The sequence below is a fragment of the Nycticebus coucang genome, chromosome 2, assembly GCF_027406575.1.
Source record: "Nycticebus coucang isolate mNycCou1 chromosome 2, mNycCou1.pri, whole genome shotgun sequence".
In the NCBI taxonomy this organism is placed as follows: domain Eukaryota; kingdom Metazoa; phylum Chordata; class Mammalia; order Primates; family Lorisidae; genus Nycticebus; species Nycticebus coucang.
This window is the reverse complement of record NC_069781.1, coordinates 184,605,005-184,623,439: the sequence shown is the minus strand read 5'-3', so window position 1 is coordinate 184,623,439 and position 18,435 is coordinate 184,605,005. Positions and strand designations below refer to the sequence as shown.

The 18,435-nt window shown below is 51.9% G+C and overlaps 1 protein-coding gene across 16 annotated transcripts in view; it reads right to left on the bottom strand.

The window, feature by feature from the left end:
* Positions 1–18,100, bottom strand: part of SPIRE2 (spire type actin nucleation factor 2) — a 33,071-nt gene extending 14,971 nt beyond the window's left edge. For 3 of the 16 annotated variants that reach the window (XM_053555859.1, XM_053555885.1, XM_053555868.1), the window contains exons 1-3: positions 17,753–18,094; positions 3,933–3,973; positions 837–1,193 (exon numbers count right to left, since the gene is read on the bottom strand). In XM_053555859.1, coding sequence (XP_053411834.1) covers positions 837–1,193; positions 3,933–3,973; positions 17,753–17,996 — 642 coding nt within the window. In that variant the 5' untranslated portion in view covers positions 17,997–18,094. Of the gene's footprint in view, positions 1–836; positions 1,194–3,932; positions 3,974–4,553; positions 4,696–4,917; positions 4,977–17,747 lie in introns of all 16 variants that reach the window. The other 13 variants (XM_053555889.1, XM_053555877.1, XM_053555912.1 and 10 more) reach the window with 10 other exon arrangements.
* Between the last annotated feature and the right edge of the window lie 335 nt (positions 18,101–18,435).

Sequence of the window (18,435 nt, the reverse complement as noted above, 5' to 3'; positions counted from 1 at the left end):
CTCGGTTAAAGAAAAAGAGCCACAGCACCCACCATCAACATGCCAGAGTGGGATCAGGAACCAGCATCAGTTAACATCAAAAACACCTTCTGCACCTAAGCAAGAAAGTGAAGTAAATCTTCCAGGTCCCCCAAGGCCCCTCTTTTCTCATCTGTGAGATGCTGATGGGAGGCAGGCTCTGCACAGAGAACCTCCAGGGAGAGGCTGAGCCCAGGGAAGGGACAGCTAGTGCCCAACTAGGGCTATGAGGAGGCAGGACAGCCCTGGGAGGGCGTCAGAGCCCAGCACTGCCCTTGCTTTGGGCTCCAGGCAAGGGGCTCAGCCTTAGAGGCCACATTTGCTCCCCTGTAACATGGCTGATATCCTCAGATAGGTGGCAGGCAACAGGGTCAGGAGCATTACAGTCACAGCAAAGGGTTTTCTCACTGAACTGCATCCCCCAAAGCTCCAAGCACACAGGTGAATGCATGGTTCCTTAGTGAAGATGTGGCTTTTCAGAAGGATAGGGGTCTTGTCTGTCTTGGTGTAGAAGTGTGGGTCAGGGGTGATGCCTGGGGGAGGCCTCACTCCCAGCCCCTCCTGGTAAAGAGCTGTGTGAGAGCTAAGTTAGAGTGTGCAAAGCTTGTAGGACAGGGCCTGCAGAGTGCAGACTGGAGTGCACACTGTCCTCCAGAGTGGCAAAGGATGGACATACAGACATCTGGTCATGCCCAACCCCATGCCCCACACTCTGCACACCCACACATGCAGGGAAGCACCTCTTTGGCTCCCGCCCTCCTCTAGGCCTGGCCCTTCCACCTTCGCCCCTGTAAGCCCTGCCCCCAGCTGGCCCTCACCTCCTTGGCCTCCCGGACCCTGGCAAGGAAGGCCCGAAGCTCCAGCGTCTCCACGAAGAGTGCACGGCACACCGCCTGGTAGTGGGCCTGTGCACCCCGAGGGTCAGTCAGGCGCGCTGCGCACAGCCGCATGGCCTGGGTGAAGGTGCGTACAGCACGGGGGCTGCTCTCAGTCTCCTCCTCCTCCTCAGGGCCCCCATAGCCCTCGTCTGCCACTCCACAGCCACTGTCATCATGGTCGCTGTTGGCCATGAGGTCAATGAGACGCTCCAGCTGCGGGCTGAGCTCACGTTCCTCACTCTCGTCCAGCCCCCAGTCCAGTGCCCGGTAGATAGCAAAGCCCAGCGATTGCACCATCTGCAGGACAGGGGGGCGGGCAGTCACAGGGGCCCGGCAACCAGAGAAGGACAGAAGCTAGTCTGAGTGACAGGCCAGGAAGGAGATGGTGCCTCCCAGCATGACTCATACCTGGGGCAGGACATAGCCAGCTGCCCTTCCAGGGGTACAAACCTGGTACAACCCAGGCTGGGCCTGAGTAACAGGATGTTCCCAGAGGGCCATAGCCACTTTGGAAAAGAGTCTGGCAAACTCTTAAAATCAAGCATACACCTGCCACATGACACAGCGCCTCCTCTCCTGGATATTTAGCCACAAGAAATAAGAGACACATTCATGCAAGCCTTGTGCATGCTCAGAACACCCAAAGCTGGGATAGTTCAAATGCTCCTCAGCTGCTGGATGGTGGCAAATGTGGACATCCTTGCAGTGCACTATTACTGACCTTTAAAAAAGAATAAACCTCACTAAATGCCAGCTTTGCTAGTACCACGTCCATGGAAGTGTTAACTCAGCTGAGCTTCTGAGCGGGTATCTCTTCCATAAAATTTCCTGTGCCCCAAGTCACTGGAAACTCTCTGGAAGGTTAAGAATGCTTGCTTTCTTGTAAGAAAAATCCCCAGCAGACCAGGCATGGTAGCTCACACCTATAATCCCAGCAGTCTGGGAGGCCAAGGCAGGTGGCTCACTTGAGCTCAGGAGTTCAAGACCAGGCTGAGCAAGAGTAAGACCCCATCTCAAAAAAAAAAAAAAAAAAAAAAAAAAAAAATATATATATATATATATATGGGCAGCGCCTGTGGCTCAGTGAGTAGGCTGCCGGTCCCATATGCCGAGGGTGGTGGTTTGGACCCAGCCCCGGCCAAACTGCAACAGAAAAATAGCCGGGCATTGTGGCGGGCGCTTGTAGTCCCAGCTGTTCCGGAGGCTGAGGCAAGAGAATCGCGTAAGCCCAAGAGTTAGAGGTTGCTGTGAGCCGTGTGATGCCACGGCACTCTACCCGAGGGTGGTACAGTGAGACTCTGTCTCTACAAAAAAAAAAAAAAAAAAAAAAAAAATATATATATATATATATATATAGCCACTCATTGTGGTGGGTGTCTGTAGTACCAGCTAATTGGGAGGTTGAGGCAAGAGGATCACTTGAGCCCAAGAGTTTGAGGTTGCTGTGAGCTAGGACACCATGGCATTCTACCCAGGGTGACAAAGAAAAAAGAAAAAGAAGGCTTGGCACCTGTGGCTCAAGCGGCTAAGGCGCCAGCCACATACACCTGAGCTGGCGGGTTCGAATCCAGGCCAGGCCCGCCAAACAAAAATGATGGCTGCAACCAAAAAATAGCCAGGCGTTGTGGTGGGCGCCTGTAGTCCCAGCTACTTGGGAGGCGGAGGCAGGAGAATCACTTGAGCCCAGGAGTTGGAGGTTGCTGTGAGCTGTGACACCACAGCACTCTACCCAGGGTGACATAGTGAGACTCTGTCAAAAAAAAAAAAAAAAAGGAAGGAAAGAAGGAAAGAAAAAAAAGGGAAGAAGGAAGGAAGACAGGGAGGGAGGGAGGGAGGGAGGAAAGAAAATCCCAGAGAGCAAGCCAGTCTCAGGAACCCACCCCCACCCCATCCTGCCCACCCAGCAGGTACAGATCAAGCCTGGACCTGACACCTGCCTGTGACTAGGGTCTATGCAGGCTTCCATGAAACTGAGCCGTGAGAATCAAGATTTGCTTGTTCTTATTCACAATCAGGTGAATTCATGGATAAGAGCAACAGTCCATATAAAGATCTTAGTAAATATTTTAAAGATGAGTAACAAGTCTCTTTGGAAAGTCTTCAGTGTGGGAGGTACATAGAGTTTGGATTGTTTTGTTGTTTTAAACCCTCAACAGCAGACTGCACACCCTCTTTTTTTTGGGCACACACCTGCCATTGGTATGCCACTATGTTTAACGTATAAATAGGTATCTTGATGGAACTTTTTTCTAAAAAGGCAGTAGAATGATGAATTATGAAATTCATCATATTACCTTAGGACAGGTGGGGAAGAAGTGGGGGCTCTGGAAGATGCCCTATGGTGAAGAGAAAGTTTGGAGGTGGGGTTATCTGGACATTGGGTCATTAAGTTCAGTTTCCTCCCCTACCCCAAGCTCTGTGTCCTGGGGAAGAACCCTGCGGACATCACTTCCGGCCAGTTCTGGGGACACAGTGGGCAAGCATCACTGCCCCTTTCTCCTCCACTGCTCAGAATGGGAATGGCTCCCACAGAGGGTCATGAGGTCCTCAACGCTTGGAGGGCTCCACATCCCGTCTGCCTTCTGTCAAGTTTCTTCATCAAGCCCTTCAATTAAGCCCTTTGGGTGCTTCATCTGTGCTGTGCCTCACTAAAACAATTATATAACTCTATATGCTTTATAATTTACATTGTACTATATAGGTAAGTTGTTTTTTTTGTTGTTGTAGAGACAGGGTCCCACCCTATGCCCCTGAGCAGAGTGCAGTGGGCGTGGTAGCTCACCGCAACCTCAGACTCGGGCTGCGGGCATCCCGCTGCCTCAGCCTCAGAAGCCACGGCGTCCAGCTGGATTTTTCCATTTTTTTCATGAGTCGGGGTCTCACTGTTGCTCAGGCGAGTCTTGAACTCCTGAGCTCAAGCAATTCTCCCTCCTCAGCCTCCCACAGTGTTGGGATTACAGGCGTGAGCCACTGTGCCCGGCTATAGGTAAGTTTTAATATTTATCAATTAATCTTTGAAATTGTTTTAAAAAATACCTGGGCTTCTGAGCTGGCTGGTGGCACCATCATTGTCAGCTCTGCAAGAGAAGAGAGTGAGTCAAAACATGCTGTGGTGTCACCAGGACCCCAATGGACAGAGCTGTCCACTCACCTACCCCCTCAGCACATCCCCAAAGTCTCCACTGGAACACCAGAAGGCTTACAACAGGCCAAGCCACTTGCTCATTCAGACAGACACCTACAAGACCCAGCACCAGCCAGCTCTGGGCAAGATGCCAGGGTAGGGGACTGGTGGTCAGCTGGGAAGACAGACACCGGTGCCCACACTGCAGCCACACTGCAGTGACCACTCAGCGAAAGAGCTAGTGCTGAACAGCAGCCACCAGGGCCCATGGAGTCTGCCCTGGGCACCAGGAATTCAGGGCTGGAGATATGCATGCAAGGAGGCAGTGGCCAGGGAAGTCACTTCTTCAAGGAAGAGCCTGTGCCCCAAGGTAAGGTACTCCAATTGCCTAGAACTGAGGTCGTGTACTCCCAAATCACAGCAGAGTCAGATGAGAAACCCCAGCTCAGTGGAAGATTCTGCCCCCAAGCTCCTGGCAGTTGAATTGCATGAGTCAGCATCTGAGCCCAAACTGCTTAATTTGGGGGTCTCACCCAGACTATTAGCGCCTCTCAGAAAATGGCCCCAAGTTGAACTGCAGGTGGAAGCTGGACTCTTGTATATTTTATTCAGTAAACACGGTGCTGGGCGACACCAGGCAGGGCGGCAGCCTTTCACACCTGCTAACCACATGACCTGCACACAATTGGAGGACAGATGAGGAAATGGAGGCTCAGAAGGGTGAACTCATTTGCTCCAAGGAGTCACAGCTGGTAAGCAGTGACAGGAGTCAGGCCAGGCCAGGGAACCTCAGAATCTGTGCTGCCGGCTACCTCCCAAACCCCTTACTGGGGCTGCCCAAGATTTCACACTGGGCAAGTTGCAAGAAATCCATGCACTCCCATAGCTTTCCCTGACCTGAGCGTCCAGGCACACAGCTGTGTTAGGGTGTGAACATCAGCTTCCTTCAAGTGTTTCTGAAATGAGGTGATATTGGAAAAAAAAAAAAAAAAAACCCATGAAATTGTCTGCCAAGTGAACCTGCTAACTCCACAAATATTTTCAAAATGTCATCAAAACCAGGAAGATTGCTAAAGATAAAGGGAGTCTATTCTGGGCTGATCCATTACAATAATGGAAAACAACCCCTTCCCCAGCATCAGTAGAGTGGAGAGAAAGTACGCAGGAGGTAGCACTGGGGGGATTTGTGTCCCTGGGACTGGGAGGTCCCTGTCCCATGCTGGGTGTACAATAACATTTTGTGGCTGTGACTGGATCCAGGCAATGGGAAAATGGAAGAAATCAGATGCAGAAAACAGAGCATCCTGGAAGACACAGGTGCCCTGAGTCACTCTGGTATTCAGGAAGGGCTATGGGGTGGCTGACCAGCCCTGCTGGCGTCTTCACAGGTGCTGTCAAAGTCCTCAAAAAAAATTCTTTCCAGGGGAGCTCAGGTAAGGCAGTGAGAATTGAGGGCATTTCATCAGGCCCCCTTTTTTTTTTTTTTTAAGTTGTTTTCTTCTTTTTTCCTTTTTGTTTCTTTTTTTTGAGACAGACTTTATGTCACCCTTGGTAGAGTGCTGTGGTGTAACCTCACAGCAACCTCAAACTCTTGGGCTTAAGCAATTCTCTTGCCTCAGACTCCCAAGTTAAGTGGGACTACAGGCGCCTGCCACAATGCCTGGCTATATTTTGTTGCAGTTGTCATTGTTGTTTAGCTGGCCCACGCTGGGTTCGAACCTGCCAGCCTTGGTGTATGTGGCTGGCGCCATAACCACTGTGTTATGGGCAACAAGCTTTTTTTTTTAGACAGAGTCTTATACTCTAACCCAGGCTGGAGTGCAGTGACAGCATTAAGGCTCATAGCAACCTTAAACTTTTAGACTAGGCTCGGTGCCTGTGGCTCAAGCGGCTAAGGCGCCAGCCACATACACCTGAGCTGGCAGGTTCGAATCCAGCCCCGGCCCGCCGAAATGACGGCTGCAACCAAAAAATAGCCAGGCGTTGTGGCGGGCGCCTGTAGTCCCAGCTACTTGGGAGGCAGAGGCAGGAGAATCGCTTAAGCCCAAGAGTTGGAGGTTGCTGTGAGTTGTGAAGCCATAGCACTGTACCCAGGGCGATAGCTTGAGGCTCTGTCTCAAAAAAATAAATAAACTTTTAGACTCAAGCGATCCTCCTGCTTCAACCTATCAAGTGACTGGAATTACAGGCACCCACCACCACATGCAGATAGTTTTTCTATTTTTATTTATTTATTTTTGAGATAGAATCTCACTTTGTCATCCCCAGTAGAGTGCCATGGTCTCATAGCTCACACCAACCTCAAACTCCTGGGCTCAAGTAATTCTCTTGCCTCAGCCTCCCAAGTAGCTGGGACTACAGGTACCTGCCACAAAGCCCAGCTATTTTTAGAGACAGGGTCTTGCTCTGGCTCAGGCTGGTCTTGAACCTGTGAACTCAGGCAATCCACCAGTCTCAACCTCCCAGAGTGCTGGATTATAGGCATGAGCCACCGAGCCTGGCCTACTTTTTCTATTTTTAGTAGCAATGGGGGTCTCCCTCTTGCTCAGGCTCGTCTTAAATTCCTGAGCTCAAGGTATCCTCCTGCATTGGCCTCCCAGAGTGCTGGGATTATAGGTGCAAACCACTGTGCCCAGCCCCATCAGGTTTATTAATGCCACACGGAGTCAGGAAGTGGAACTGGGGTGTCCAGTTCCCATCAGCATCATCCCCTATCTCTGCTAAAGGCAAAGATTGTACTTGATGCTTCCTTCTCCCTGCAGGGAAGTTGGCCTCACCAAGAGAAAAGGAAAGCCTCTCTATTTTCTTTTGTATAAAATAACAAATGAGGGGCGGCGCCTGTGGCTCAGTGAGTAGAGCACCAGCCCCATATAACCGAGGGTGGTGGGTTCAAACCCAGCCCTGGACAAACTGCAACCAAAAAATAGCCGGGCGTTGTGGCGGGCGGCTATAGTCCCAGCTGCTTGGGAGGCTGAGGCAAGAGAATCACATAAGCCCAAGAGCTGGAGGTTGCTGTGAGCCGGGTGACGCCACAGCACTCTCCCGAGGGCAGTAAAGTGAGGCTGTCTCTACAAAATAAATAATAAATAAATAAATAGGGGTGGCGCCTGTGGCTCAGTTGGTAGGGCGCCGGCCCCATATACTGAGGGTGGCAGGTTTAGACCCGGCCCCGGCTGAACTGCAACCGAAAAATAGCTGGGCGTTGTGGCGGGCGCCTGTAGTCCCAGCTACTTGGGAGGCTGAGGCAAGAGAATCACTTAAGCCCAGGAGTTGGAGGTTGCTGTGAGCTGTGTGATGCCATGGCACTCTACCGAGGGCCATAAAATGAGACTCTGTCTCTACAAAAAAAAGAAAAATAAATAAATAAATAATAAAATAACAAATGAGTTACAAAGAAGCTCAGAGACTTCTTTGAAACAATACTGTGTCCTACCCTGTTTCCCCGAAAATAAGACATCCTCCGAAAATAAGACCTACTTACAGGAATGATAAGACGTCCCCTGAAAATAAGACCTAGCGCATCTTTGGGAGCACACCTTAAAATAAGACACTGTCGGGGAAACGGGGTAGTAATAAAAGATGATGGATCTCATTTGGAGGAGAGACATCTCTGGGGCTTTTGCAGCCCAGAAAGCAAGTGCGTACACCAGCAGGTCCCCTGCAGATGCAGCATCCATCTGCCTGGGGCACAGCCCAGCCTGGAAAGCAAGTCAGTGGATCAGATAAGGTCATATTCTGACTGGCCTGTGATCATTTGGTTTTGAGTGTCTCACCCCTGTCCTCACTTTCTCACCTGCAGGATAGAGATGACCTGCCCAATCAAATCATGGTGTTACCCTAAAGAGCAAGTGAGGTGACATGCAGAGACACTGCCTGAGGGACACGTGCCCATGGGCAGTGGATGGCACTGGGGTTGCCAGGGCCTCCTGCTAGGCTCAGCCCACCAGTGTCCTGCTCTTGATTCTCTTAGGTTTGGGGTCAGGAGCAGAGAACAGCCATGGAGGGACTGGTACTGTGTGCATGGTAGGGGTTACAGAGCTGCTTCCACCCTCAGAGGAAGGAGACCGTGGGCATTTGGGGAAGGCCACACCATCTGGCTGCACCAGACTCCCCACAGGACTGATGGCAAGAGAACTAAAACACCAAGCATGAGTGACGCCCCAAGAGGCTTCCTGCCTTCCCACCTCTCAGGCCAGGCACAGTGGCTCGCGCCTGTAATCCCAGCACTCTGGGAGGACAAGGTGGGTGGATTTCTGGAGCTCACAAGTTCAAGACCAGTCTGAGCAAAAGCAAGACCCCATCTCTACTAAAAATAGAAAAACTTGGTGGTGCCCGTAGCTCTGTGGGTAGGGCACTGGCCACATACACTGAGGCTGGCAAGTTCGAACCCAGCCCGGGTCAGCTAAAACAACAATGACAACTGCAACAACAACAACAACAAAAAATAGCTGAGTGTTATAGTGGGTACCTGTAGTCCAAGCTGCTTGGGAGGCTGAGGCAAGAGAATTGCTTAAGCCCAAGAGTTTGAGGTTGCTGTGAGCTGTGACGCCATGGCACTCTACCCAGGGCGACAGCTTGAGACTCTGTCGCAAAAAAATAAATAAATAAATAAATATAGAAAAACTGAGGCAAGTAGATCGCTTGAGCCCAAGAGTTCGAGGTTGCTGTGAGCTATGACGTCACAGAACTCTGCCCAGGGTGACAGAATGAAACTCGGTCTCAAAAAAAAAAAAAAAACACAAGAAAATAAGCTGGTGAAAGCAAGCAGACCAAAGTGCAGAGTGGGAACGCCTCCCTGGAACCAGGAAACCTGTGCTTGTTTAGCACAGCGACCTTTGTGGGTGAGAGGGATCTGTATGTGTGTGGTGTGGTGTGTGAGTGTGAGAGTTTTGAGACTCTGTCTCAAAAACTCAGAGTCTCACCCCCAGTCATTGCTCTGTGAACTCACATGCTTCACACAGTGTTCCTCCCTGCAGCAAGAACGGGGCCTACAAGCCCCAACCCCTGCGGAGACCCCGGCCAGGGAGAGGCACTTGCTTGGTTATCTTCTGCATTTCACAAAGGTCTCGTGGTGGGGAGGTGTCCAACAACCATGCCCCTGCCTAGAGACCCCCATTGCCCAACAACCATGCCCCTGCCTAGAGATCCCCACAGCAGAAAAGCAGCACACGAGAGGTGACACTATTAATTAGAATCTTAGCTACTGAGGTGCCACCATCCCGTTCAGTCCTCACTATTGCCCCCAGAAGGCATGAGGCACTGACCCAAGGTCACCTAGACTCAAGCCCAGGCTGGTTGGACTGTGACTAAGACCAGACCATGACTTAGACTAACCCTTGAATCATCTGAAGATGGGGCACAGCACCACCAGAGACTTGTTAGAGATGCAGACTCTCGGGTTCCCCTGCTCTGCCAGGTTCAGAGGTTCTTGGGTGGGACTCAGATCTGTGTCCAATAAGCTCATCTGTGAAACCTGACCCTTCTCAAATGTGAGAGCAACTATCAATAAATCCCAGAACTTGCAGGATGATGTGGCATCCAGCAGCTCCGGAAACACAGATTCCTGGACTCTACAAAGAGCTACTGACCTAGAATCTAGGTGGGGGGATTTTTCTTTCTTTTTTTTTTTGAGACAGAGTCTCACTTTGTCACCCTTGGTAGAGTGCTGTGGCGTCACAGCTCACAACAACCTCAAAAACTCTTGGGCTCAAGCAATTCTCTTGCCTCAGCCTTCCGAGTAGCTGGGACTACAGGCACTCACACAACTCCCAGCTTTTTTTTTTTTTTTAGAGATGAGGCCTCTCTCTAGTTCAGGCTGGTCTCCAACTCATGAGCTCAGGCTCAGGCAATCCACCAGCCTTGGCCTCCCAGAGTGCTAGGATTACAGGAATGAGCCATTGCACCCGGCCCAAGGCAGGGGGATTTTTTCTTTTTTTTTTGAAACCGAGTCTCACTATGTCACCCTCAGTAGAGTGCTGTAGCATCACAGCTCAGAGCAACCTCCAGCTCTCGGGCTTAGCTGATTCCCTTGCCTCAGTCTCCCGAGTAGCTGGGACTATAGACGCCCACCATAACACCCGGCTATCTACTAAACTTTTTAAAAATTAGCCAGATGTTGCCTGAGCTCATGAGTTCGAGACCAGTCTGAGCAAAAGTAAGACCTTGCCTCTAAAAAATACCCAAGTGTTGTGGCAGGCGCCTGTAGTCCCAGCTACTCGGGAGGCTGAGGCAAAAGGATGACTTGAACACCAGAGTTTGAGGTTGCTGTGAGCTATGACTCCAAGCACTCTACCCAGGGCCACAAAATGAGACTCTGTCTAAAAAAAAAATAGCCAGGTGTGGTGATGTGCACACCTGTAGTCCTAGCTATTGCTACTAAGTAGGCTGAGGCAGGAGGATCATTTGAGCCCAGGAGTTGAAGGCTGCAGTGAGCTGTGATCACACCATTGCACTCCAACCTGAGTGACAAGGTGAGACCCCGATCGCTAAGAAAAGTGAAAAAAAATAAAAAAAGAAACAAGTGGAGAGAGATGGATGAAGCATGAAAAGCAGAGGGTGAGATCAGGAGTGGATGGTATCAATTCCCTGTGACTTCTCCACTCTGTGGTTGGCAGAATAAGCGCCCCAAAGCTGTCTGCATTCCAACCCCCCAAGCCTGTGAGTTACACGGGAAGGGAACTTAAGGCAGGGAGTAAGGGTGGTCGTAGCTGACCTCAAGGTCTGTTTTGGCCTCTTCAGCTGTATGGGAATGAATCTGTGTTGTTTGGAGCTGGCAGGTTTATGGTGATTTGCTGCTGCAGCTACTAGGAATCCATGTTCCTTTTAAACTGTCCCACCCTTTCCTCCTGCTCCCCAATACCTGGGACAGATACACAGGAATGAAGGATTTTTTTGGAATGAGGAGAGAGAAGTGAGGCAGTGCTGGGTACTTTGTCCAGTTGTCTGGACTCCCCCACAGAAGCTGAGCCTGATTATGGGGTGCCATTTCCAAGCAGCCTTCCCCCAAACCAGGCCTCAGCCTTCACTGGAGGCCCAATTCTCTCTAAGAGTTGGAGCTGGAAGCCAGCGTCCTCCTGTACTGATACTGGTATATTTGCTGAATGGGCTGTGGGAACCAACGCCCCGCCCCCCATCCCTGGCACTGAATTTAAAAGAAACAGGTGATTCTGTCCTATCTGGGGCAGAGAAACTATTCTTCATGGATACCAGGATGGTGGTAGGTGGGCACAGGAGGGCTCAGAGGTGGCTGAGTCATGGGGCTATATCACTCCCATGAACCAAACTTCAAGAGCAGCACAGGGACCCCAAGGACCCCTTGAGATTCAAAGCCTTTTCCTAAAAGCACAGACTGGCCACCTGGGTCCAACAGTCACATGCAGCTGACTTATTGAAGTCATTTGGGATAACCAAACCCGGGTACTGGCAGTTCCACAGGTATCTCCAAAGGAAAAGCATGTTGTTGAAGGATTATCTTCCTGTGAGGTAACCCTTGCTCAGGGTGAGAAGAAATAGGGAATGCTATCTACAGACACACCCAGCTCACACAGATACACCCAACTCACACCTGTACCACACACACAGCGGCCGCCACGCCTCAACCAGCACTCTTGGGCCTGGCTTCTGTTTCCCAAATGGGAATGCTCACAGATAGAGGACACTTCATGTCATGCACCTGAAAGCAGCCCCTGGGCCCTGGTAGGAAGAGCTCCCTCCTACACTGGTGGGCTGCAACCCACGGTCTTGGTAACGGCTCACGAACACACCCTTTGGCTGATCCATCCTGAGCTGTTTCCAGTCAGCACCTCACTGCCTTCCTGGAAGCCAGGTCCAAGATTGTACAGACAACACCACCACCTCTGAGGGAGGTGCCATCATCACTGTCATTTCATAGAGAATGAAGTACGAAGAGGAGAAAGTAACTTCTCAAGCCCAGCAGGCAGTGGGAAGGAGAGCTGAGCCCAGCTGTGGCCACACTCCATGCTCCCTGCGTCACTGGGGGTGGCTCTGGCTAGTTGCTTCCCTCACCTGTAAAATGGGGATCATAATAATGCCTTTTTCACTGGAGGCAATAAGAGAACAGACCCAGCTCTGCTTAGCACCTGCCCTGCAGACACCAGGGCTTCACCTGGATGGTACAACAAACTGCCTGCCTGTCACAAGGTGGCTTCATCTCCACACCCTGTCTTGATTAGGTGACCCTCATAAGACACCACAAAGCAAAAACCCTGGAGCTCCAAGGACAGCCTGCCATGGTGAGGGCAGGTGAGAATGACTGTGACAGCCCTTCCACCTCTGGTGAAGCTGCAGACAAAAGCCACAGGGGAAAGACCTGGTTGAAAGAATATGTTTCAACCAGAAATATTCTCTCTTCTGGAAGCAGAATTTTATCTTTCCAATAAGCTCTTGCTTCTCCCAGCATGACTAGGGAGGGCCACCATCTCTGGAGAACACTTAATACCCACCTGCACAGAGTGCTTTTTTTTTTTTTGCAGTTTTTTTGGCCCAGGCTAGGTTTGAATCCACCACCTCTGGTATATGGGGGTGGTGCCCTACTCCTTTGAACCACAGGCGCCGCCCAGAGCTGGGGTTTTTTGAGACAGTGTCTCACTCTGTCACCCTGGGTAGAGTACCATGGTGTCATGGTGTCATAGCTCACAGCAAACTTAAACTCTTAATCCTCTTGCCTCAGCCTCCTGAGTAGCTGGGACTACAAGCGCCCACCACAAAGCCCAGCTACTTTTTTTGTTTGTTTGTTTGTTTGTTTTAAGCCCAGCTATTTTTTTAGAGACGAGGTCTTGCTTTTGCTCAGGCTGGTCTCGAACTTGGGAGTTCAAGCAATCCACCTGCTTTGGTCTTCCAGAATGCTAAGACTATAGGCATAAGCCACTGTGCCTGGCCCAGAGAAATGTTTTAAAGACACAGGCAAGCTAAACACAGTCCTCAGCCACAAAGAAGGCCATGAACTCAAGCCCCAGAGCACAGAAAAACAGTCTGCTGGAGTCCTTGGAGCAGCTGGACTAATGGTGGCTTCACAAAGCCCCAGTGTCCAGTGGTGGTCCCCACTTCAGCCCCTGGGAAGTTCATGCTGGGGCAAAAACACACCGAGTGTTTATGCACAAGACAGATGGACCCTTCACACACTTGTGTAGAGCTAGAAACAATGCAGGTCAGGCCTGCTTTCCGGGCCCCAGCAAAGCTGTACTACAGAGGTGGAAAGGTGCTTCCCAGCCCTGTGGAGCTCATGACACAGATGCTATGGTCTAGTGCTGGAGAGACCACTTTGGATAGTTTTTGTGTTGAGGACTCAGGCTGCCACACAAGCAGAGCTGGGAGGCCTTGAGTCCACACAGTGGGGAGATGGGTGGTCAGAGCTGCTGGGCATGATGCCAGGTCACAGGGTGCCTTGGGGCAGGTGGCCTCAGAACCACAGACAGAAGAGGAAGGGGCAGGGTCATCTGGCAGAGACTTCTAGGCCTGAACTGCCATGCCCAGATAATTTTTCTATTTTTAGTAGAAAAGGGTTCTCACATTGGCTCAGGCTAGTCTCGAACTCCTGAGCTCAAGAGACCCTCCCACCTTGGCCTCCCACAGTGAGCCACTATGCCCTGCCCATTTTCCCATTTTCAAAAAAGGCTCCCAGGCTCGGCACCTGTCGCTCAGCAGCTAGGGTGCCAGCCACATACACCGGAGCTGGCGGGTTGAAACCCAGCCCGGGCCTGCCAAACAACAATGACAGCTACAACCAAAAAATAGCCAGGCATTGTGGCGGACGCCTGTAGTCCCAGCCATTTGGGAGGTTGAGTCAAGAGAATACCTTAAGCCCAAGAGTTTGAGGTTGTTGTGAGCTGTGACACCACAGCACTCTACTCAGGGCAACATAGTGAGACTCTATCTCAAAAACAAACAAAAAAAAAAGCTCCCAGGCCAGGCACGGTGGCTCATTCCCACAGTCCCAGCAGCACTTTGGGATACTGAGGCTTGGGGTTGTTTGAGGCCAGGATTTCAAGACCAGCAAGACTCCTTCTCTCTCTCTCCTTTTTTTTTTCTTTCTTTTTCTTTTTTTTTTTTTTGAGACAGTAGTCTCACTGTCACCCCAGGAATTTGAGGTTATTATGAGCTATGATGACACCATTGTACTTCAGCCCAGGTGACAGAGACCCTGTTTCAAAAAAAATAAAAAGGAAGGCCAGGCCCTGTAGCTCACACCTGTAATCCTAAGCACTCCGGGAGGCCGAGGCAGGTGGTTTGCTTGAGCTAAGACGTTCAAGACCAGCCTGAGCAAGAGTAAGACCTCATCTCTAAAAATAGCCGAGCATTGTGGCATGTCCCTACAGGTCCCAGCTACTTGAGAGGCTGAGGCAAGATCGATTGAGCCCCATAGTTCGAGGTTGCTGTGAGCTATAGTACCTCAGCACACTACTCAGAATAACAAAGTAAGACTGTCTCAAAAAAATAAAAAAATAAAAAGGCTTCTAAGCAGTATGGCAGTTATTAAGTCCTCAGAGTAAAGATTAGGAAATGTATTCTAGTCATTTTTTCCTAACCTTACCTTGGAAATGAGAAGTATTACTACTTGCAAGCTAAGATAAGAGGTTAGGTACTTAAGGCCTAATGCAATAGGTTAAGAAATTCAACTGGCATAAAAAACTGAGACTAAGGGCGGCGCCTGTGGCTCAGTGAGTAGGGCGCCGGCCCCATATGCCGAGGGTGGCAGGTTCAAACCCAGCCCCGGCCAAACTGCAACAAAAAAAAAAAAATAGCTGGGCGTTGTGGCGGGCGCCTGTAGTCCCAGTTGCTTGGGAGGCTGAGGCAAGAGAATCGTGTAAGCCCAAGAGTTAGAGGTTGCTGTGAGCTGTGTGACGCCACGGCACTCTACCCAAGGGCAGTACAGTGAAACTCTGTCTCTACAAAAAAAAAAAAAAAAACTGAGACTAACAAGCTAAAGTGAAATGTGGACATTTTCCTGATTGCTATTTACAGTAAGAAATAAACATGAATTCTCTTAGTGAATTTACTAAATCACTCAAGACCCACGCAAAGGCTGAGTTAACCCCCTGTGGGGAGAAAGTTGGTCTAAAGTTTTAGCTAATTCACAAAAGCTCAACAAGGACAGAAGAGAAAGTCCATGTTAATCTTTCTTAATCCCTAAAGAGGCAGTAAATTGTAAACCTCCTTTGCCTTTTTTTTTTTTTTTGTAGAGACAGAGTCTCACTGTACCGCCCTCGGGTAGAGTGCAGCGGCGTCACAAGGCTCACAGCAACCTCTAACTCTTGGGCTTACGCGATTCTCTTGCCTCAGCCTCCCAAGCAGCTGGGACTACAGGCACCCGCCATAACGCCCGGCTATTTTTTGTTGCAGTTTGGCCAGGGCTGGGTTTGAACCTGCCACCCTCGGCATATGGGGCCAGCGCCCTACTCACTGAGCCACAGGCGCCGCCCTCCTTTGCCTTTTTGAGATATGTTTATGAACAGAAACCAAAGGTCGTGTCCCATAGAAAATGAAACTGTACCTCCCCTAAGGGTCAACACAGACCTTTAACACTGGGCCCACCTGAGCTTTTGAGTCCCAGCCAGGGATTGCTGACAGGTCTGTAATGACCAGGAAAGAGGGGCCATTCAACCTTGGGGAACCAAAATACTGCCAACTGCTTATAGCCCTCTTCAGAAAGTGCCAACGGGAAACATGCTTGTCTTGTGTACAGTTCACGGAGAAGCCAGGAGTCCTGGATTTGAACCCGCCAGCTCTGGTGCATGTGGCTAGCTCCTTAGCTGCTTGAGCTACAGGCGCCAAGCCAGAGTCCTAGCTTTTTTTTTTTTTTTTTTTTGTAGAGACAGAGTCTCACTTTACCACCTTCGGTAGAGTGCCATGACGTCACAGGACTCACAGCAACCTCTAGCTCTTGGGCTTCCACGATTCTCCTGCCTCAGCCTCCTGAGCAGCTGGGACTATAGACGCCCGCCACAATGCCCGGCTATTTTTTGGTTGCAGTTCCGCCAGGGCTGGGTTTGAACCCACTACCCTCGGTATATGGGGCCGGCGCCACAGGCGCCACCCCAGAGTCCTAGCTTTTAACCAGCTGCTATGATTGGTGGCAAACCACTTACCACTGTGCCTCAGTTTCCCTATCATTAAAATCAGAGGGTCAAACCGAGTAGGCTCTACACCATCTCATGTTGTTCTACAGTGCCAGAAGCCAGAGCCTGGGTTGTCATATTACTGATCTCCATAATCAATAATCATAATCATTCAATATTATAATCATCTTTGGGGTGAGGCTCAGGGATGGCTCTATAAACAGTTCAGGAGAAAAAAAAAAAAAAAAGGGCGGCGCCTGTGGCTCAGTTGGTAGGGTGCCAGCCCCATATACCGAGGGTGGCGGGTTCAAACCCGGCCCCGGCTAAACTGCAACCGAAGAATAGCTGGGCGTTGTGGCGGGCGCCTGTAGTCCCAGCTACTCGGGAGGCTGAGGCAAGAGAATCGCTTAAGCCCAGGAGTTGGAGGTTGCTGTGAGCTGTGTAATGCCATGGCACTCTACTGAGGGCCATAAAGTGAGACTCTGTCTCTACAAAAAAAAAAAAAAAAAAAGTTCAGGAGAAAAGCTGTGGCCATGCAGACTTCCAGGCCCCTCTGGTGGCTTGAGGCCATTGTGCACCTGTCCTCTCTGCCCAGCCTCTGAGAGGCACCATACCTCAGGGTGGTGGGCACAAGCACTGAATCCAAATTTTGCCATTTTCTGAGTAAGCCTCAGTTTACCTGAGCTGAAAATGATGCCGCGCATGCCCCTCTGGTTTCACCTGTCAAGTATATTAGTGCTTTTTGTGCAAAACACAGCAAAAGGCAGGGGTGGGTGGGGGGAGGTGGGAGTAGGTGCAGGAGAGGAAGGGCCTAGTGGAGAGACACAGCTATGGCCCTGGGTGGGGCCGGTAGGTCCTCACAAAAGCCTGCCTGAGGGTTTCTGCAAACCACAGCTCTCAAGGCTGGAGAGGGTCCAGCCTTCCTGCAGGAAACAACACAGCCTGCCTTTGTGCTGCCCAACAGAGTATCAGCTTTTGGGGTAAGAAGAAACAACTTTTTTTTTTTTTTTAAGAAAGAAAGTAAATAGTCACTTAATATTTACCCTTCTGAATGGACTTCGAACATCTTTTAAGGGCTTAATTATTGGTTGCCGTTGACTGCTAAGAGCAGAAACTCTGAGCAGACTGTCCCCCAAATTTTACACACTCTACTTGCTCTGTCAACTAAAACCAGGAAACTGGTGTCAGTTCAGCCGACTCTGAGTAAATTGCGGATCGGAGAAGGGGCTCTAAAAGAAGCTTCTGTCTCTTCTCCCCCTGAGGTATCTGGTCCTACAGCGGCAGGACCGTGACCTCTGCAAGAGGAGCGCCAAGACTGGACCTCACAAATCCCCGGATAGCACTGTCCGGGGGCTGCAGACCGCTCACTAGCGGGGCTGGCTCCGCACCGGCCGAGCCCAGCCGAACCAGAGCAGGAGAGGCCGAGCCGGCGGTCCTGCCCACCCCAGCCTGGCGACCCGAGGCCCTCCCGGAGGACGGCCCACCGGCTGCAGGCAGCGCACAGCGGCTCCAGGGGCAGTGGGGAGGGGGGAGAGAATCCCCGAGCACCTGGGAGCGCTAGGACGTCCGGGGCCGCAAACTCGAGGAAAGGGAGATGTTAGGGGGCCTTCGAATCCAGGGGTCCCCGCCCCGCCCGCCACGCCCCGGCCCCACCTCACCCGCCGGCTCCAGCCGCGCGCTGACCGAGCCGTCCCCGCGCAGGAGGATGTCCGCCGTGTCCCGGATGCGCCGCCGGCCCCGCGCGCCCCGCAGCCCCCGGCAGCCCTGGAAGCACACGGCCCACGCCTGCTCCTCGTTTATGGGCTGCTCGTAAGCCTTCAGCACCTCCTCCAGGGACAGCTCCCACGGCTCCGGCCGCCCCGCCGCCCCCCCCACGCCGCCCGCTCCGCTCGCCCGGGCCATACTGGCCGGTCACCGCCGCCCGCGCGCCCAGCCGGTACCCATCGCGGCCGCGCGGGGCGACGCACCGGCCGAGCGCGGGGGCGGGGCGGGCGCTTCGTCATCGGGCGGCCCCGCCCTGCGCGAGCCGGCAGGTGAGGGGGGGCAGAGCGGGGAGGGGCCGGAGGGGGAGGGGAGAGTGGGCGGGTCCGGAGGGGGAGGGGAGTTGGGCGGGGCAGGAGGGGAGGGGCACTGCGGGGTGAGAGGGGGAGGGAGGGGGCGGGGCCGGAGGGTTGAGCGGAGACAGACCGGAAGGGCGTACCTGCGGGGGACGCGTAGGGCGATGCGGGGACACACCCGGCATTCCTGGGGGAATCCAGGCAGCCGCGCCGACGCCCACTCTCACGGGCCTATTTCGGACGACACCTCCCGGTGACACACTGCAGGGACTGTGCGGGCCTCG